General features: G+C 35.0%; 1 protein-coding gene across 1 annotated transcript in view; it reads left to right on the forward strand.

Annotated features, from left to right (window-relative positions):
- The window catches only part of ARHGEF38 (Rho guanine nucleotide exchange factor (GEF) 38), a 127,007-nt gene that overhangs the window by 77,359 nt on the left and 26,837 nt on the right, over nucleotides 1-22,811 (forward strand). Inside the window, exons 4-7 of the mRNA XM_011943260.1 lie at nucleotides 2,406-2,553; nucleotides 7,947-7,964; nucleotides 16,714-16,913; nucleotides 20,167-20,300. Of these exons, the coding sequence (XP_011798650.1) occupies nucleotides 2,406-2,553; nucleotides 7,947-7,964; nucleotides 16,714-16,913; nucleotides 20,167-20,300 (500 nt within the window). The remainder of the gene's footprint in view (nucleotides 1-2,405; nucleotides 2,554-7,946; nucleotides 7,965-16,713; nucleotides 16,914-20,166; nucleotides 20,301-22,811) is intronic.

The raw sequence follows: 22,811 nt of genomic DNA on the forward strand, positions 1-22,811 counted from the left end.
TCTTACTGTTTGTGTTGTTATCAGTCTTGAAGAACAAATCTATATGACCTACACTAGTTGAAGGATGAACTCCGTAGAATATCAGAAACAAAACAAGAATCCTGTATCCTTCAGCAACAAAGATGCTCACGGTTATTGAGTTTTCTTATAGGCCCCCAAAAAGCACTACTGAAACAAACAAACAAAAACCTTAAAACACACATACACATAAACACACACACACACACTCGCATGTGTGCACATTATTTCACGTTACCTCAGAGTCTAACCATAATCGTATAATCACAGGAAAATCCCACATAATGAAAAGGAAAAATCTTTTATTGGCTGTAAATAAATTAGAAAAGAATGTGATGCTTTAAAAGTGTTAGTGTTTTAATTCTAGAGGTAGCAAAGCAACCTTAAGAGACAAATGACAATTCTTGAGCAACTAGTCAGTGGTGGGCACTTTTTATATCTATCATCCCATTTCATTCTCGAATGAATCTCAATGGCTAACTATTATTTTTATTTTACAAATAAAATGAAGGCACTAAAACTCAAATAATTTATTTAAGAAATCATTCTCCGATTGTATAATTCATCCATGTAACCCAAAACCACTTGTACCCTAAAAACTACTGAAATTTTGAAAAGTCATTCCAATTTCCCCACACAAACCCTAAATTGTTTCTGATTTCAAGTTTAGTGTTCTTTCCAAGTGCATCACCTCATACAGTGCTCAGCAAAGCTCTGAACTGGGTGGCTGGAGTGGGGTACGTGTTAAAATCCAAGGAAAAAATAAGAACATGGCCTCTAATTCTGCCTTTCCACCTCTAGACAGGACTTTGGGAAAATCATCTATTTCTTTCAAACTCGGATTTATTCATCCTTACTTAATATGGATAAATAACCTCTTATCTCTTCATGCAAGTAGGAAGTTAATGTGTGAAAAACATGCTGAAAATATTAAGGGCACTTTAATTTCTGCGGAAAGAATGAGTTACTCCTGTTAACTATAATAGGTCCAGATTAATAGATCCAGATCACTGTCAATCTATTCAGTCATCCCAATTAATTCAACCACCAAGTCATTATCAATCTCAAATTTGCAATGTTTTGAGAGCTGACCCTGTCACATATTTCTTGGGTATCTGCCAAATAATTTGATACAGTGCTGGATTGAGTAATGGATGCATAGTACTCATCTTTAAGTAATGAAGTGTGAGACCAAATCAAACTATTGCCCAATATCTACTTTAGCCACCAGTTATAGACCCTATTTTATCATAATATCAAAAAGGATTCATTAAATGCCTAGATACAATTAGCCTAAGTTGCTTTATGAATATACAGTCATAACCTTGGTTCACAATATTAAACTGATTTTTGAAATATGACCTTTTTTATTATCACATAGAAGGAAATATTTTATTTCTCTAAACTCCATTGCGTGCCCTTCAGAGAGCCTCAGGAAATATTAGTGCAGTAAATACTGAAAAATAACTTACCCAACACCTGAAATTTCACCTTCTGTATCTCTTATAAATTAATTTTAAAAACTGCTTCATTTTGAGCATTTCATATGTATTTACTATACTCTGAACTTTACAAATACCACCTCTTTTAATTTTTACAATGACTTTCTGAAATTGAGTATATTGGTGTCATCAGGTTTAAAGAGTTAAAATAACTTGCTCAAGTCACAATGCCAGTCTGTAGCACAGCCTGACTCAAATCCATACACACCAACTCTAAACTGCAACTTTTTTTTTTTTTTTTTTTGAAGATAGAATCTTGCTCTGTCACCCAGGCTGGAGTGCAGTGGCCAATCTCGGCTCACTGCAACCTCCGCCTCCCGGGTTCAAGTGATTCTCCAGCCTCAGCCTCCCGAGTAGCTGGGGCTACAGGCACCTGCCACCATGCCTGGCTGATTTTTGTATTTTTCGTAGAGACGGGGTTTCACTGTATTGGCCAGGTTGGTCTCACACTCCTGGCCTCGTGATCTGCCCACCTCAGCCTCCCAAAGTGCTGGGATTATAGGCGTGAGCCACCTGGCCACACTGCAACTCTTAACCACAATTCTGCACATCGACCTTGTATGTAAAGTCACCTTTGAGAAAACCAGCTTTCTTTTGCTGCCCATCTCTGAAAACTTGTTCATCCTTTGTTTTATAAAAGAGAAAAGAAAAGAAAAGACAGAAAATAGAGGGAGCAAAGAAGGAAAGCAGGGAGATAAGGAAAAAGGAAGGAAAAGAAAGAAAAGGAAAAAAAAATCACTCAATGTTTCCACCCTTCCTGAATAACCTGGGGATAAAGTAGGTCCCATCCAGCTTTTTGACATGAGTCAACATTGTTGAAAATAATCATGGGAAGTGCCAGCTTTGTCTGATGATGTCATTTTGCCTTTGTTTTGCATTTATCAGGAGAAGTATTCTTGCAGATTAAAGGGCCACTGGAAGATATTTATAAAATCTACTGCTATCACCATGATGAAGCACATAGTATACTGGAGTCCTATGAAAAGGAAGAAGAGCTGAAGGAACATTTGAGCCACTGTATCCAGTCCTTAAAGTAAGGCCTTTTCAAATGATGATTCCCATCTCCTCTCAGTCGCCCAGCAGGGAGCATTTTAAATGGGTGTAGATGAAAGATCTCCCATAAATCCTATGTTTTATGAGGCTTGCTGGGAGCTCTGCTTTGCATTCCCTTTATAAAACGCTGACATGCCAGAAGCCCTGATTGACTTTTTTTTTCTCCCTGTGAGAATCACTAAAAATAACATGGGAGAAGATGTAGAGCTCTGCAGAGGTTGAAAAATGCAATATCAAAATATAAAATGTGGAAGAAAAGCCTCTTCTTAAAGCTATTGTAGCTTGCCTGGCCCCACGTAGTTCAAGGAGTATATGAGATAACATGTGGCCCCGTGACCACTGGAGCACATGGGTTAATGGAGTTAGTGGAATGGCCTACGACTCTCTGCATGGCTGTCTTCTTTCCCCAAACTTACTGTGGGGAGACTGGTGAAGACAAGTCAGGCCTTGCTAAAGTTAGTTTCAGAACAATTACTCATGCCTTCCTTTCTGATCTCTAAAACATTGGTGGGGGTGCTACACTATGTACTTTTTCTTTTCTAGAGAAAATATCTATTCACTATGAAAATCTGAAAATATAAGAAAGTATGTGCAAGATAAAAACCCCTTGCTATTTCACTATTAACCATTTTTTCTTAATAATAATTTTCTTCTGATATTATTTACAGGCATAAGTGTGGGTATGTGCTTGGATTGATTCTTTTAAATGGAATTGGTATCTTACTGAATATGCAGTTTCCTACCACATGAAGCTTAAAGCCAAAATCACTGCCACACTCCACATCTTACCCAGTGGCTCTCTTACAAACTCTCACTTTTAAGTAGAATCCACTGTCAAATAATTTTGATTAGACCAGGAATTAACCACAGAGAGCTGTGGTGTATAAGTCAGTGCACACCCTTCCTACCCTGTAGCACACGTCCCCAGTTTACTCTGTGTGGTGGGGGAAAGAGGGATCCCCAATGGGGACTGGGATGGGGATCCTAATGTGGTATAAGAGGCTTTTAGCTGCATTAAAGCGAAATCATGATACTACTCTGGAGGAAGAGTTTCCAGGCTAGAACTGGGTCTGAAAGTGAGTTTAAAATGAGCCCAGTGAATTTTTTTTTTTTAATAAATAAAATTTCAACTTTATTGCCCTCTACTGGTCATTACATTTTAATTACTCTACTGGTCATTAAATTTTAATTACTGTGGTTTTAAACCACTCATGCCATGGAAAAGAATTCAAGTCACCAAATCTTAAGCATTTATTTAGTGTTTGTGCTGTGCCAAGCGTAGTTCTGGGTGCTAAGAATACAAAAGTAAATAAGACTTAGACTCTGCCCTAAGGAACTCAGTATGATCAGGTAAGTCTTAAATATGAGATGTAATGAGCAAGTAGCTCCAGTTAATTATTTCTCACTATTTTCAGTTTAGTTCAGTGTTAGCATATCAATTCAGAGAAACATTCAAGTTTGAAGTTGTGTTCATTTTAATAAATTCACATATTAGAAGCACAGTCATCTACATATTCAGGTGTTTTATTCTTTGGGTAAAAAAGGAAATGTTGCTATCCTGAGTTTGAACGAACACCTTTCCTACCTTCAACAAGTGGCAAGATCTGATCCAATAAAAGCTGGAGCCATTGTCCTTCAGGTTCTAGAATCAAGAGTGAGAAATGTCACAGCAAGTGAACATTTAGCACCTTTGATCACCCCCCCGCCCAAAGCCAGCCCTGGGGATGGAGGTCCTTGCCTGAAAAGAATGTGGTGCATCTACTTTGAGCATGTGCTTCTAACTGTTCACCAGAAGTGGAGCTGTCTGTTCAGAAAGGAAAGGACGTCAGTTTATTATTCATTAAGCTTTTAATTTTAAGAGAAAGAAATAGACACTGCCAGAAGATTCCACTAGGCAGTATAGCCCAGTATCATATCCCCAAAAAACAGCTAAAGGCAGAGGCAATTTTAGAACCTCATGAAGTCTCAGTTACTTAAAATTATTTTCAGACCCAATGGCTTATTTGGTCTTTTTCTGCAAGTTTCAGGTAATTCCCCTGGCCATGCCCCAAATTTTATGTTTAGAGCTATTCTGATTTTAGGTAACAGTTGCAGGCACTGGAAGGTGTTAAGGTTTAAGAAAGCAAAAAATCCAAAAGAAGCAATATTGGCACAAATATTTCTTAAGGGAAAGAAAATCAAATAAAATAGCTGAAGTTAGAGCTATTTTCCCAAAAGTTGCCTTTCCATGAAAATAAAGTTAATGATGGATTGTACTGGTCTGCCTGAAGGCTGAGGGCAGTAGAATTATTGACATTACTATAATACTGACCTCAATCGAGCTAAGCTTTAAATTCTGAGAAACAGGTTTTCAAACAGGTTTATAGGCCAAAGAGAGACTGGAACACCCTAAGGGCTTGGTTTCCCTTGCCAAGTAATCAGTCAAAGCTATTACTGTCGTTCTGCCTTTTCCTTGTGGCTAGATAACACAGCCCAAGTTCAATTTCCAATTTCTAATGAATACTAGGTGTGGCCTCCATTTTATCCTGTGCAAGGGGATATTGGAAATCTTTGTTCAAAGCAATATCCACGAGAGAGGTAGCTTCATGCCTCAGAAGTTAAGGTGGATTTTAAAGCAATTTAGGCTTTTTTTTTAACCAAAATTACAATATGTTTATTGGGGGCCTAATAAATATTTAATAAGAGTGCTAAATAATGTTGAAAATATTTTTTAAAAATATATAAACATAGTTCTTGCCTCCCAGAAACACAAACTCTAGTTGAGGAGATAAACAAAACCATGTGGAAAGTTTAATAACAATACAAGAATTAATTTAAATAACACCAGAAGCTTTCACGGTGGCTGCAGTTCAAGACTAATTCCCAGACGAGTAGCAGAGATATTACCTGGTTCTGTAAAAGACCCAAGTTTCTAACTTTCAATTATTCTTTGAAGCCAATTATCTTTCAAAGGACAGAATAATGTTGAATCCTTTCATAACGTGAGGGCAGTATTTTTCCGTGTGTGAGTTCCCTTGCACCAGATCCACCGGGATCGTATATTAAAAGTAGATTCCTATGCTCTGCCTCAGACCAAAAAAAATAGTATTTCTGGTGGCCCAGTTCAGGGTCTGCTCTTTTAACAAGCCCCCTCCGGTGATTTTCTGTACACACTCAAGAACTACATTAGAGGGAAAAATGGTGTCTACAGTACTCTCTTGCTGCTTCCCCTGAAGCAGCTGGGTTTTTTCATCAGTATTGATACAATCTAAGCAGTAATTTCAGAGGTTGGAGACCTTTAAAAAGAAAAGATTCTAAGACTATCCAAAAGCAAATACACATCTGCATCTATAGCCTACAAGTTGGAAATTAGTAAGTTTTTATTTATTCAACAAGAAGTTTTGACGATCAAATTAGTAACCCCTAAGATTGTGTGAAATACCGTATTAAAATAGTCTCCAAAGTTATGGAAGTTATTTGCTAAAGATCTTATTACTTAGCCTTCTTGGGGTTATTTAAGGTTTCTGATCTGTATGAGGAAAGTGAAAGATAGCCTGGCTATAAATGCAAATGTAGCTATAATTAGAATAGCCTGTCTGCTGCCTCCTTTTTCTGCTTTTCCATTTATAAATACCACTAAAGTCCCTGCTGCATTTCAGAGGCCCCAGAGATCTGTTTATTTTGTAATAGAAAGAGAATGAAGAATGAAGGGGATTTTCTAAGTTTTTCAATGGGTGGAAGACACATTTCTAGCTTCATGTCTAGTTGTTACAAATGTATCTGTATTTTTCTTCTTGCTAATCAAGGCCATCATCACCAGGAGGAAAACTTCTTCTAGTCATCTGGGCACTTTGGCTGCTCACATTACTCCTGGAGCTTCTCCATTCAGGGAGGAAGATAACAGCTCATGCAATGCAAAATCCAAAGGAATACATTTCAATTTGTTCACCACATTTTATACTCATTATTCTAATGGAGTGTTCCAAGTAAAAATTAAAATCACTTTTGGAAAGCCCTTCAGTTCCTTGTTATATGGCATCATGTTTGAACAAAGATTATAATCCTTAAGGAATAGTCACATGAAAACTTGTTAATTGTGAGTCAAATTACAATGTGCTCATGATGGTAGGAGGTATAGTGATAGATATATTAAATTACTTTATCCCATAAAAGGGTAAATGGACACAATTTAAATTCTTCCTTCCTGAATTGCCTTTGGGATTAGCTTCTGCAAAATTTCAGCCTAAAAGAGATTTTTTTTAAATGACTAACAAATAAAAAGATGTTATAATATAGTGCCCCTACTCCACAGACTGTGGTTTTATCCTATTGGAAAATCTGTCAGATTCCCTTTCATAAAGTGTTATACTACATAAACACAATGTTGAATTTATGTTATGATATTTAAGTTTTACTTGGCTGAAATAAATGAAATAGAAAAAAAAGACATGTTTTCTATAGAAGTTTAAAAAATAACCTTCTCTTTCAAATTCAATGTGCGAGTTTTGGTTCCTTTATGATCACATTATTCACTTATTTGTTTGCATGAAAAATTGCATTTTTATTTGGATTCATTTTCTTCCACAGATTTTCTGACCTATGATCCACAAAGCATATTTGACAAATAAAATTTCCCATTAGCAGAGGAAAGAAGGAAGCGTGTGAGCCTAAAGTAAATGATTGGAAGGAAATATTGGGCAGGAGGTGGTGGTGGTGTTTCTTTCATTGCAATAGGAGAGTTCTTTAAACAGTCGTGAATAATTGCCTAAAATTATAACAGCTGCTGATTTTTTAAAAAATTGTAATTCTGTACTTCATTCCCATCTAATAGGTCTTAGACTCAGCAAAACCTAGTTATATTAGGATGTCTAGCAATTCAGTCGTATAGCATATCTGAAGATTGAGGAAACAATTGCTTCACACATGTCCCCCACCATATCCCACATATGCAAAGTACTGAGATTAATGGAAAAAAACTTATTAAATCCATTAAATTTTACAAAATGCAGCTTAGGCACTTATTAAATTTTTCCTCAATCACTGAATGTAAAAAGACCATCTATTATTATGGGATGGATCATAAAATTTTTTTATATTGAAAACATTTATTGTACTCCAAATGGTTGGAAACCAAAGGCCACAGTGATCAGATAATAAACACAGGATATTATTTTATTTATCCATAGCCACTTGAGGCTTTTAGATAAAAGTTTTCACCTTCTTTATTTGTTAGGCACATAATTATAAAATAACGAGACTACTTCTATAAGGCATTCATGAAAATTACTTATTACTTTTATTTTACATAAAAAATTTTAAAGGATTTATAATGTTTGTATATTACCTTAAATATACAGATTTACATGAATTTACTTTCTTTTTCTTCTCTTACAGGAAAATATACATGCAAGAGTAAGTACTTTTTAAAATAATACAAATCAAATATAAAAATTATGAGAAAATGCAGCCGACTGTTCCTGTCCAAATCAGAATTTCTGATTTTTCTAATCATGAGTATTGCTTCTAATAAATAATCCAAGATTGAAAAGGCATTTACTCCATTATTGGTGCATATTTTACTTATTAAATTATTATCACATATACTTTACCAAACCTTTTAGAAGAATCCCAATATATAAGCTCATGCCAGAAAGTCTTTGGGAACTGTTCATCATACATATGTTTGGGAATCTTAATGTGTCCAAAAACACTTCTTTCTATGAAACATATTAGTCTTTTCAAAATCTCAGATTAATATCATAATGTATTTGAAGTTTCTATAGACGAATGCATAAGAAAAGATTATTTTATGAAAATATTAGATTTCTTCTAATTTGGGGTCTTGTATGATTTATGAAGAAAAAAGTCATACACATTATAGTATAAAAATGAAATACTAAGGTGAAATAGTTGGTTACTAGGACAATATAGAAATTATTTTAGGAAAACAGCATATACAAACACTCTGAAAGAGTTCCATTATTCTAGAAGAAAAGTGTGTCCAGGCTGATTAAAGCTGAAAGGATGAAATTGACTTAAATACAAACTCAAATTTATTTAACAGGCACATGTTTGGCTTATGATGAGCAACTCTTTAAGGTCCCAAGCTTCTAGTGCCTGTTTGCTTGTGTGTGTATGTACTTTAAACTCCTAAGAGTTTATATCAAGAAATAAAAAGTTAACAAAATATAAATTATATTAATGTAAGCAGCAAATACCTGTCATTCATATTTTGGTGCAGAGCAACAGTGAGAACGGAATTCTGGAACTGAAGTGAAGGAATCAGGCATCATACAGATCTGTAGACCAAGGCAGTATATCTCAGTCAAGTTGAGAAGCTGATTTTTGAGACACCACACAGGCAACCAGTTCTCTCACTTTATCAGTCTTTTCTTTCTTTCTTTTTTTTTTTCCAAAAGGAAAAACTATCCTACAGGATAAACAGATATGAGTAGATTTGTCTAATGAGTTTCCAATTCTAGGCTCATTTGAATTCGAAGAGGTGCCTCAGCCTCCTGGCTTCTCTTCAAAGACAGTTGATGTGGGGTGGGAAATGGCACTGCCTCATTATACAGCCTGTGTCCCTGGCATTGTGCCAAGGACTGGAGTTTTGCATTACTGAGTGGTTAGAGAAGAATTTCGTGTGCTACAAATTCTGCTTAGGTTTCTTTTTCTAAAGCTTACATTAGGTCTTTGGAACCAAGAAACAAAATAAGGAGAGAGGAGAGAGAGATTCAGAGGAGAAGAGGGAGATATATTCTTCTTAGTACAGTTAGCATGCACAGACTTCTGCATACAGAATACTTAAACAGTTCATTGTATTGAAACACTTGCTTAAAAATGGCCCTAGCACTTGCCGCAATCCTGCTGTGTAGGAGTTAGCCAGGTTGTGTCTGCTCCCTCTAGACTATTCTATACATCAAGAACTAAAAAAGAAGAGCAATCCCAGCATGTGGCTGGATGCACATCAAAGCCAAGTTTGCTATGAATTATTTTCCTTCCTGTTCCTTTCATTCAGGTCATGAAGCACACATACTGCTACAGGAAAGGGCAAAAGGCAGTGTCAAGTGCTGTGTAATTGTTGGGCTCTTTAGTGGCAAAGGCCAGCAATGTTGCAGCCAAAAGGGCATTTAAGAGTACAAGATGTGGGTTTTTAAATGGCATTCAAAAATCCCTAACTTATGGCAATCAAAAATTATCTGTTTTTAGTGTTTTTTTTAAATCTACCTTTTTAAAAATGCAAAGTGAAAGGTATTTGTAATTTCTAAAATGTTTACTTTGAATTATAACCTCATGCAAACATCAGACAGTATTAAAGTGACAGGAATCATAGAACTTCCCACTAAAAGCAAGAAAAAAATGCCTATTCTAAACACAGCTATCTTGAGAAATGCAGTGTTTTGTTATCTTTATGCCTTCACTCTTTTCTGTATATGTTCCCTGTCAGACTAGCTATTCTCACCTTGGATTTCAAGGTTCCTATTAATCACAAATATTATAAATTATTTTCTCTTTTCTTTGTATTTTAAAAATTATTGAAGAAACACTGCAAAAAAAGGAAAATAAAAATGAGGACAGTAAAGACAATCAGCAGTCACATTCCAAAGCTAACTATTGTAGCATTGCAGTGAGTCCCTCACTTCACCATACTTTTTTCTTTACACACATATATTGACTAAAACAGGAACACTATATACTTCCTGTATGTCGACTTGCTACCTCATTCATCATCAATACCTTGTGAATATATTTCCATATCAGTAAATATAAATCCACATTGTTTTATACTTGCATAATATTCTGTCTGATATATATGCCATAATTTAGTTTACCCAACCCTTACTGACAGTTGAATTGTGTCTGTCTTATTGATGTCATAAGTTTATTTTTATATATGATCTTGGTACAATAATCTGATTTTTTGATCAATTTCTGAAAGTAAAATTGCCAGATCAAAGGGCTTTTGATACTTATCAGAACATTTCAAAAAAAACTGAGCTAATTTACATTCCCACTACTCTTACGCAAATTGTTCATTTATCCACTACTTGCCAACACTAGTTACAAATAATATTGGTATCTTTATAATTTGTAATGTATAGGTCCAAATAGTATCCTGTTATTTTAATTTGCATTTTTCCAATGTACTTAACTATTTGTATTTCATTTCTAATGAATGATGTTTTTATATGATTATTCACTTTTACTGAGATGTTCATCTTTTTCTAATACATTTATAATGTCTCTTAATTAGGGCATATTAACCTTTGTCTTATGTATTATATATAATTTTTCCAGTTTATCATCTGACTTTTAATATAGTTTATGGCTGTTTTGGGCTCTGTTTTTAATGTATAAAATTTTACAGAGCTAAATTTTTAAATAGACATCACTTTTTTTCTACTGTGTCTTTCAGATTTTGTGTCTTCCTTAGAAATTCCAACGTTAGTTTATAAAGGATGGTCCTATGATTTCTTCAAATTCCTATATGGTTTAATTTTTGGATTAAATATTTCATCTATCTTGAAATTATTTTAGTGTAAAGAATGAGGCCAAAATCCATTTTTCTTATTTTATTTATGGCTAGCTAATTCTCATAACATCTGATATTGAATAATTCATTTTTTCCCACTGAATAGGATTGTCAAATTTACCATGTACTCAATTTCTATACATATTTGTATCTATTTCTTGGTTTTCTATTTTGTGCTACTCATTTGTCCATATACGTATCAATACCAAACTGCTTTTATTTTTGTAGTTTTATAATATATTTTAATATTCAGTATCATTAGTCTCAGCTCAGTAGTTTTCTTTTACAATGTTTTGAGTATTCTTGCATATTCCCTTTTGATAAAAAACTTTTTACGAAAAAATGATATATAGCCATGTTTCAATAGCCAAATCATTCTGCAAGATTTGTCAAGAAAAATAGTAATTCCCTCTTCTCCTACCAGCCCCTAAATTCTCATTAGAATACATTATTTTCACATCTTCAGCTGACTCTTTTGGTGTTTATCTTTATTACTCTAAAAACATGCTTGGTTGTTTTCTTTTTAGATATTATCTATTAACTTACTCCTGTGGAAGACAAGAGTTTATTTCTCTTTCCTATCCCTATCTCCTCTACACAACAAGTACACACACAAATGCTTTTTCCATTTCTCCATTCCCCCTAAGTGGTTACACTGTAATTTTGTTAGAGCAATAATCAATGTCTGAATTATTATATCTAAGTAAATTTCTTTTCAGAGCTAAACCTCGAAGGGATTACTTATTTTTCTATGAGTTAACAATTGCTGATTATCGTTTTCATTATGCCCTCCTCCCCCTCCACTTCGTCTACTTTCTCTGCTTCTTCTTGTTCTTCATTTAAACTCACAGCCAGTTAACTAAGTCATCTTTCAAGACAACCAGATGCATTATGTATGCTATCAATTTCATCTCCCCAAAAGGGCCCCTTCCAGAGTCTTCAGTCCAGTAGAACTTGGACTGGTGACACTGGGTGAAGCCATCTTGTAGGAATTCCCCTGTCATCATCCTGGAGATTCAGTTTGCCTCTTTCCTGTGTTGGTTCTTCCTCATTTTGGTGGAGTACATCCTTCAATAGTGTCTTCTATTTCTCACAGAATGCATGGGAAGTAAAATGTTGAGAACTTTGTATCTGAAATACTTTTCTTTTACTCTCACACTTGGTTTGTAGTTTTATTTGGTATTGAATTCTAAATTGGAAATCATTCCCTTCAGAATTTAGAGGTAATTCTTTATCATTTTCTAGTTTTCAGAGTTGCTATTAGAAATCTGGAACATTCTGATTCCTAACCATGCATTTATGCCTATGTGCTTATTTCTTTCTCTGAAGGATTATAGAGTCTTCTCTTTGTCCTTAGTACTCTGAAGTTCATGAATTCCAAGGTGTGACTCCATTTCTTCCATTGTGCTGGACACTTAGTGAGTTCTTTTAACCTGCAAACTCCTGTCTTTTTCTTGAATTATTTCACTCACTATTTGATCCTCATATTTGCTTTGTTTTACCTTCCTGTGATTCTTATTAGTAGATGATGAGCTTCCTAGACCAGTCCTCTAATTTCCCCTTTTTTTTTTTCTATTTTCTATTCTTTCATGTATTTGTTCTTCTCTTTGGAAAGTTTCAAAACATTATCTCCAACACTTGTAAGAATTAGACACTTTCTTAAGCAGATTTTCAATGGACCCTCCTTATTTTGGTACCTGACCCCTCATTCCCTATTTCCGTGGGTAACCAGTGCCTCTAATTGATTAACATTTGCAAAATGATTAAACATTGCCTTACCATTTCACTGGTTCTCTCTGGTCTGTTACATCAATTACTATTCATTTATCTCCTTTATGTCTTCTAATTTAATTATAATTATTATGTATTTATTTTCACTATTATCTTTTATTTATGACAAAAGCTGTTTGTTTATTTGTGTAACGATATATAGTTTCCTTTAAAATTGACTTAGGTGTTTTAGAAGGAGAATAAATTGAAAAAAACTCAGTAACAGCATAGATGCTTGTGGCTACTGTAAAATAAATATTAAATTTAGGATGCTTGTGATCATGAAATAAAGGAAATTCAAAGTAATATAGTTAATAATTACATAATTATTCTTTTTTTAATTATTTTCTCCTTCCCATTAAGAAATATAGATGTGTTGCACATTTAATATCTAAATTTTTTTGGTTTCCAGCATAGTGTTTATACTATTTAAATGTCATTTTAATTTTCATTGTATTTTTTTCTTGTATTTGATGTGAAACTCTGCAGCAAAACTGGATGCTGCTAAAACAAAGCCAGCTGTGTTTACTTGACTTTGTAAAGACCCAAAAATAATTTGTAATGAGATTAGTGTAGCTACTTTGGCACTAAATACTTGCCAAAATATTCATGATAAGACAGAGGAAGATGAAATAGAATTACCAATTAATAAGTAGTTTAGTTTTTGGCCCAATGTGTATGGGCAATTGTTACATATTTGTTTACTTACCGTGGGTAGTCATGGGATAATTGACTTCCTGGCTGAGATGGATTATATCACACATAGGACTCATCTGCCTCACATGGTTATCAGAACTTAATCTTACTGTGGGAGATTAGATGGGGTGAATTTTGTGGCATTGAAAGCATGGAGTATTATTATCTTATAACACTACCTCTATCTTTTCTACCGTATTGCTTCTCTGTGCGATGCAGATATCTGAATATCATTGCTCATCACTTGGGCAACTGTGTCAAGTATATCTCCAGACGCAAAAGTGTCCGGGAGATTTCTCATTTTTGAGAATGCCTTTTTTAGAATTTGTATTTATGACTTTTTAGGAGGAACAACAATCATTTATAATTAATATTATTGTCATTTGAAATATAAAAGGGAGACATGGAACTTTGATCCCAAAGAGTGATGAAAAAAGTAATGATACAATCTAGACAAAACTATAGAGCCTAAGCTGGTTTTTTGATAGATCTGGATAAGAAAGAAATGAGGGCAGTTCTTAAAATTTAAAGTTAAAGTTCTTAACATTTTACTTCCCATGCATTCTGTGAGGCATAGAAGAAACTACTGAAGGATGTACTCCACCAAAATGAGGAAGAACCAACAAAAGAAAGAAAGAAAGATAATTTCTAGGATGGTGGGAGGGGAATGCCTGCAAGATGGCTGCACATCTGGGTTTTTGTTTTTTATAATTAAAATAAAAGCACATATATAACAAAAGACCACACTAATAAACTATTTTATTAAAGTTGAATTTATATTGATTTAAATGTTTGATTATATTTATATTTTGATATAAAGTCTTTTAGTGATTTTAAAAAATTAAATAAGCTAACATTTAAAAAACTCAGAAGAAATTCTGATTATATTCATATAGATAATATGATTTCCTCTAATCAAGGTTAATACCTTTCATATCCCTGACTTGTTTCTTATTTAAGGGAATTATTTCTACTTAAGTGACTAAACTGTTGTATTATTGAAGAATCTCTGCTTATGATATATAAGAAAATGTGCTTTATATTTAAAGGTTTTGCTACTGATATACCATCAGTTAGAAAATACCTTTCGGGTTTTTTTTTTTTTAGTTATTTTTTCTGTATAAATACTGAAAACAGTTTTCAATATTTATAACAGATTTATTTTAAAAATCTACTTCACTCAGTCCTCTTGGAAACCAATAATCAATCCCTCCTTCCCTCCCTCTTTCTGAGTCTCTCTTTTTTCCTCGTTCTGCCTCCTTCCCTTTCTGTTGCCTTCTCTCCTTACCTTCCTTTTTTTCTTCCTTAATAGATTTGGTGCAAATAAGTATGAAGTAGAAGATACAGCCTATTAAAGCGACTCTTTACTCCCTTGCAGATCTTTAATATTTATTCTGGTTTTCTTTTTAAAAAAATGTTGCCTTTGGGTTTGCTTTAGTCTTTGTCTCTCTTATGCTATCATCATTTTCTCTGTATGTGAACAAAATTCCTCATTTATTCACGTTTTTGGAAAAAATGTTCAGTATAAAATAAAAGCACATTACAGAAAATCTAAGAACTCTATCATTTCTCAGTCTACAAATATGCATTGAGAGAATACTGTATGCCATGCGGGAGGTATAGTGGTGACAGGGAAACTGATCATAAACTGGCAAACAGGGAAACAAGATGATTCCAGATAGTGATCGGTGATATGATAAAATCAAATGGAGAGATGTGATAGTGACTAGGTTATGTTTGTGAATGTATGTGCATGTGTATTTCTGTACATGTGTGCATGTACATGTGATAATACATTATTTTGTTTCTCATTTATCTAATGAAATTAATTAGATGGTCTCTAAGATGCCTTCCGACTTTTTTTTTTTTTTCTCGACAGGCTATCACTCTATTGCCCAGGCTAGAGTGCAGTGGCTCACTGCAACCTCGACTTCCTCAGCTTAAACAATCTGCCTACCTCAGCCTCCCACGTATGTGAGACTACAGGTGCATGCCACTATGCCTGGCTGACTTTTGTATTTTTTTCTAGAGATGGGGTTTTGCCATGTTGCCCAGGCTGGTCTTGAACTCCTGGGCTCAAGTAATCTGCCTTCCTTGGCCTCCCAAAGTGCTGGGATTACAGGCCCGAGCCACTGTGCCTGGCCCCAGACCCTTTCTAATGATGTGACTTTTCTAATTTTGTTCAACATTTTTACAGCTGTTTTACTGTTCTAATAATATGGTCAGTCATTTATCCATAGTAATACTTTAAAAAATTATTGAAGTATAAAGCATTCACCTATTGGGATTTGAAAACAGTGTCTGTATTTCCTATCTATGGTGTATCTTTACTTGTCTCTGCATAAAGAAGCTTTCAGAAATCACTGCCTTCTGTCTGAATGATCAATGAGAGTGGGTCAGACAATGGCATGACCATGCTTGTAGCTTCTTCCCCTCCTGTGAACTGCCTAACGGGTTGGAATGGCTCCAACCTCGTCTTAGAAGTTGCTAAAGGAAAAGTCAGGCATGAGTCTCACTTTTGTATAGTCATTTGAAGATCTGTTGACTAAGAATTCCACATGGAATGTCATTGTGTGATAACAATGATTAGCGACAGGGATAGTAATAATAATAACTAGAGAATTATCACGTTCATCAGAAGTCCCTTTTGGGGACTGTGCTAGAACCTCCAAAACATTGTAAATGCAACTTCTCAATTTGGTGGAAGAGAGAGGCCAAGACTTCCTTTTGACTATACCTTGCAAGTCTCTGTTTAGATTTTTAAGTGGTTATTCTCCTCAATAATAATCACAAAAATGCCATCAGGAAAATGCATTTTTCTGTGTTGTCATGGTAAAATACATTCTGAAATTGTTTCCCATTATATTATAAAGCCATTATAAAAAACCTTGTAAACTGTACATGGCATAAGGATGAAAATCATGCTTTCAGACCATTTGGTGGAAAGATATATTTGTTTCTTTTAGGTTTCTGTGTCATAGTAGGGTCTTTCAGACTTGCTTCTTTCTGTCATCTTTTGTTCTTACTTTTATTTAGAAATTTTAGATATACAAATGGAAAAAAAGAGAAAAAGTTTTAGAAGTAATCATAAAAACACATAAAAATGAAAATGAGTTAATAAAACATATGTTTGTGAAATGATATCGTTTATCTCTATTGTAGAGGCAAACCAAACTTATTGGACATGGGCTCTTTGATGATCAAACCAATTCAGCGTGTGATGAAATACCCCCTATTACTGTGCGAACTTCGGAATTCCACCCCTCCCTCTCACCCAGATTACAGAGCATTGGATGATGCTTTTGCTGCTGTGAAGGACATTAATGTTAACATCAATGAACTTAAAAGAAGGAAAGATTTAGGTAGGAAGAGACATGATGAATTGGTTGTTTTCCATTATTGGAGTGTTCACTTTATGTTTCTGAGAATCAGAATGTTTAAGTAGTTATAGTAGCTGCAGTGAACTGATCATTTGAAATCTAGAATTAGAAGCTGGGGAGAAGAGTGTGATTTTGCCTTGCCAACTGGGTTAAGGAGAAGACTAAGAGGCACAAAAAATGAAATTAAAAAACAAATCAAGCAGCCATATACTCAACTTCATTGGACCACTGCAATCCTGGTGACATATTGTGGGACGCAGGTACCCATTGCATATAGTCCTCCTGTCACTGGAGATAGGTGTGGTAAGAAGGAGAGATGACCACGTTGCAGTAGCAGTGGGAAGTGAATCCTGAAAGCAGCCAGGAAAGGGGTAGATCCAGGTGAAGGGGGCCATCTAGTATGTTGGATTAATCTGGTTCTAGCACACAGAGAATGGAGCTTTGGGGGTAATAATTTCTCTACTGATGTAAGCAAGTATACTTCTTTCTAGAATTAACAAATTATTGTTAAATATTTGTAAACTAAAATATAAAATTAGTGTTTAATGTAAAATTTCAAAACAGGAGGGATAATTACATGGTTCCTATACATCCCAGATAATGGTTCCTGTAATCTCAGGGATAATTACATGGTTCCTATACATCCCAGAGGTAGTAATGCATTGAGCTAGGCTGTGGGTCCTCCCTCAGTGTGATTTGTGATCATATAAGTTCTTAGTTGGCATTGTACTCCTAATATTAAATCTCAGTTTGACATTAAAGCCACAGCAGTACTTTAGAGCTAAATGGTCCAATCACTTTATTTATTTTTGTTTTATTTTCTGATATGTATTTCAAAAGTCGTATATTTGTATTAGTAAATTAAAAAGAAAGGTGCAGAGTAAAAAGTAAATGCTATGGAGGAAGAAAACTCCATGAACAAAACGAAGAGATAGTACACAAAGGATCACCGTCCAGACTGTATAATCGTTGACATGAAATCAATACAAAAACATTTTAATACAAAAAGGTTCATCAGAAAAAGAAGCAATTCACAGTTTTAAAATTCTAAGCTTCATTTATACTCAGGGAAATGAAATCATTGAAATCACACTGACATACCATTTCCAGTCCAAGGGACTGGCGGGAAAAAGTAATGAATACATTACATGTTTAATCTCGGTGTACAGGTGAGAATGTACTTGGAATCACTAGTTTAGAGAACAACTTGAAAATACCTAGTAAAGTTGAAGATGCACACACCAGAGACTCAGAAAATGAATTTCTAGGTATTTGCCCAAGAGAGACTCTTGCCCATGTGCTCAAAGAGAGATGTACTGGTAGCTAGCATTGTTCATAAATGCAAATAAAAAAGACACGTTAATCCAGATAGTGGATAGATAAATGGCATATTATACACTACAATACCACAAGAAGATAAAAATTAACTAAATAAAAAAGTATATGTATGAGTGGGTTAATCTCAAAAACACAATCCGTGGGGGTTTTCTTAAAGTAAATTTGTAAGTGGTGGAATAATATGTGCAGTATGATACTATTTTATAAAGTTTTAAAACATCCAAAATGTATTGTATGATTCCAAACATCCACAGTGAAGGCACACAAATAGATACAGATACAATAAGCCCAGTTATTTAGGATAACAATTCCCTTTAGGGATCATACATGGAGATCAGGGATGCCCCAACTGTTAGGTGAGTTATTTCAAAAATAAAAAGACTGGAAACAAAGGAAAATGTTAAGACTTGACAAGGATTTAAATAATAGCTGTTATATTATTCTTTATATTTTTCTGTTTGCTTAAACTATTTCAAAGTTGTGAAGAGTAAAATTCTTCCCTTCCCACAATGATTCCAGTTTGCATATCTAACATTTTATTGTTTTCTTCAGACCTACTGTGTCTTCTTTTCCCTTTTCTTCTCTCTTTCCCTCCCTCTCTCCCTTTGCCTTCTTTCCATACTTCTTGCAACATAAATGGTACTACAGTTCGCTTTTTTAAAAACTTAATCATATATCATGAACATTCTTTCAATTAATATTGCCTTCTTTTTAATGTTTCCATAGCATTTTGTTTATGTGTATATCATTATTTATTAAACTATTTCTGTAGGCATAAATATTTAGATGTTCCTAATACCTTGCTGTTAGAAAAAATACTCTAGCAAATAAAACTTTGTATACTTGATTATGGAAAGCAGATTTCTCTGCATGAACTTCCTGGTAATAGACTATGAATATTGTCCTTTTTGTTAGTTTCTGCCAAATTGTTTTCTACAAAAATATGTCGGTTTAATCCTCATCAGCAGTCTGTAAGACTGTCCATCTCCCTACACCTTTACCAACACTGAATGTTAGAGACATTTAATGTTTTCAACAATGTGAAAGGTGAAAATGATTGCAAAGATAAATACGTGAAGCTCAGAGAGGTTATTCATCTTGCCCCAAATCTCTCAGCCAGTGAAGAGCCGCTCTAGGATCTGAGGTCTCCTTACATTGGGTACAATTGTCTTTTCTTTTCTTTTTTTCTTTTCTTTTCTTTTTTTTCTTTTCTTTTCTTTTTTTTTCTTTCTTTTCCTTTCCTTTTCTTTTCTTTTTTTTTTTTTTTTTTTTACAGAGTCTTGCTCTGTCATCCATGCTGGAGTGCAGTGCCATGATCTCAGCTCACTGCAACCTCCGCCTCCTGGGTTCAAGAGATTGTCCTACCTCAGCCTCCCAAGTACCTGGGACTACAGGCGCGCACCACCATGCCAGGCTAATTTTTGTATTTTTAGTAGAGACAAGGTTTCACCACATTGGCCCAGCTGGTCCCAAACTCCTGACCTCGTGATTCTCCCACCTCGGCCTCTGAAAGTGCTGAGATTACAGGCGTGAGCCGCCGCGCCAGTCTTTTCTTTAGTTAGATCTTGATTCCCCATTCCAGAGGCCTCAGATAATAAATGTATTATCTGAGACGAGAGGGAGAACTTTTTCTAGTATCAGGGATTACTTTAATATTAATAAATAAAACTTGAACCTTGAGGGGCTTTTGTCCTTGTTTCTGGAGGTCATTGGGGTGAGTGTCTGACTGGGACATGGCTGGGCAGTGGGGCTGGAGCATATGGCCTCTGCAGCAGAGGCTCAAAAATCATATACATCTTTATCTTGAATATAAATACTCATCTTGAAAACTTTGGGTAAAGTGCACACTGTCTATGCTGCATGTGTTCAGCTATGTTATTACATTCTTCCTTTCCAGTTCTAAAATACAAGAAGAATGACGAGGATGAATCACTTAAAGACAAATTGTCTAAACTAAATATTCATTCAATTAGCAAGAAATCAAAAAGAGTGACAAATCATTTGAAGATGCTGACCAGAGGAGAATCACAGGTAATTTTTCTTCTTGGACCACCTAACTTTTCCCAGGGAACATGAATGCTGATATTTTTGTGAGGTTTTGTTTTGTGAGGACTATTTCTAGAATACTGAGAATCAAGGTAATTGCCCAATGCTGTTCTCTTCTCTCTCTCTTTCTCTGGAAAATAGGGGTGGGAGTGGGAATAGGATTGACACTGTCTTAGCTGTGGTGCTTCTACTCAAGAAACAGACAAAAGAGAGAAATGGACATAGGACATGGGACATAAGATTGCCCCAGGAGTCCTGATGATCATCATCAGCTAGCACATATTCTCCGTCAAGGCAATGCCCTTCTTCCATCCTGTTTTACTTCTGCTCTTAAAAGTTGTACTTTTCTTCAGGATTCCCTTGATATTCATTTTATCTTTATTTCATCTATATAAACAAAGTGTTTAGAGGCATAACTTAGTGCGATTTTTTTTTCTACTCCTTATCCCCTTCCTCTTCTCTCACTCTCCAGATGCACATTATATTAGTGAATAACAGTCCTGTGTCAGCTGTTTAGCCTAGCTTGAGCCACTTTCACCCAATCCCTAATAAATAATAGATGGATTAGCAAAGACTCTTTAAGGTGTGTTAAGAATTACCTAAAAAGCTTGCTGAAAGACAGATTCTAGGGTTCCACCTGCCGCAAGGGTGCAATCTAGAAGTCTGTATTTTTGCGAACACTCTAGGTATTTTGAAGCCAATGATTTTAAAGTAAATTATCAATGGAACACACTTGCAAAAAAACACACTTTGAGAATCACAAGATGCAAAGGTCATGGTCCTGAGATAGTAATACAGTGAGCTTCTAACCAAAATTAGGGAAGATAGTTCCTAGTATACTATATAGTCCTTATTTTTTCCTTCTCTTTTGCCTATTTTTATCACTCACATATTAATATCACTAAGATTTTTAGTTTGAACAAGAGGCAACCCTATGGTGGTTCATGTTGGTTTCAGACAGCTTTGGGAGCTGCTGTGGTCTTTTCTCTTTCCATTAAGTCTTTGCAGCTTTCTGACCACTTAGAGAGAAGCAGCCCCTTCAACCTCTGCAAAGGGCTAATATATTGACTCTGTATTTCAATCTTGACACTATTCATATTTGCAGGAGTCAGCACAGGGAAGAAATTAAGAACAACATCTTTGAAGTTATCCTAACCTGGGTTTGAACCCTACCTCTGCCACTTAGTAAATATTTGTCTGGGGCACATAACAAATTCAATGTAATCATCTGTAAATTCGGATTCTCCTAATACTTAACAAATGGGATGGTTGTGAGGATTAAATGAGATGATGCATATATAAAGAAAGCACCTAACACAGTGTGTAAACACTCAATATACTTTGGCTGTCATTATTATCATAAATATCATCATTATTATTTTATATCATCACCTGGTGTGGTTATTTGCCTTTGAATGTGCAGACTTTTCTTCTTATGTGATATGAAGTCCTTCATACATGGTGTATTAATAATATTTTTTACTTCCTGTATTTTATAATGTTTTGACATTTTAAAATACCTTTCTGGCTGAGCAGACTGCCCTCCTACGGCTAGCCAATTCTTAGGGATAGCAAATAACTGGAACACAATTTCCATATGCAAACCAATCAATCTTGAGTCTATAGCTCTAACCACACCCTTATCTAATTCTTACACACCAAGCCAATATCTCCCTTGCCCTAAATCATTTCAGGGCCCAGTACCAGCAACTACAGACTACCCCTATGGAGTTATTTAAAATAGCCAGTCCTAAACTCTTTACTCTGCTCCTGCCTCACCTTTCCCAAGGAAATCCCAACAGAGGTTCTGGTCTAGACTTTCTCTTTACTCCTATCTTCTGCTACTGTACCAAAACCTAGTGCTTTGCCTCTGACCCTGTGTGGCATGTGGTGACTCCTCTCTCTGGGACCTGTGAGTATAATAAACTTCTTTCTTCCAAGTCGTGTTCTTGTTTCCTCTTGTGACTATACTGAATTTACCAACACGTACATTCTTAGAACACAAGGCTTGAATTATTTTTGTATTTACTTCTTTATATCCTTCTAGGGGCTAACTGGGTCCGTTGCATGTAAGAGGTTCTTCTTCTCAATGTGGAACTATAATGTAAGAAGTTTGGGACATTTATGGGATATGCTCACATATCAGAGAAATGACAATGAAGACATTTCAACTAAAGACAACTATATTAAAATCAAATTGGAAATTTATTTAAGAAGAGATTGTAGCCATAATAGAGATAGGCATGTGTAAATGTGGTGCAAACAATTCTCCCCTAGTCTTTGGGATTTTGCTTCTGACTCAAGACAATTCTATTAAGAAATAATAGGCAGCCTCTAATTCTGGGCAGGCTTTTGAATAAGCTGTTACATTCTTTAACATATTTATCATCAGCTTCTTATATTTCTCAATTGTGAACTAAAAGTGAATTGCAGTTAAAGTAGCCTGAAGGGATATTAATTAGATTTTTCCCCTTAATCTTTTGAGGGGATGTCCTG

Source organism: Colobus angolensis, unplaced genomic scaffold (assembly GCF_000951035.1).
Source record: "Colobus angolensis palliatus isolate OR3802 unplaced genomic scaffold, Cang.pa_1.0 Scaffold217, whole genome shotgun sequence".
In the NCBI taxonomy this organism is placed as follows: domain Eukaryota; kingdom Metazoa; phylum Chordata; class Mammalia; order Primates; family Cercopithecidae; genus Colobus; species Colobus angolensis.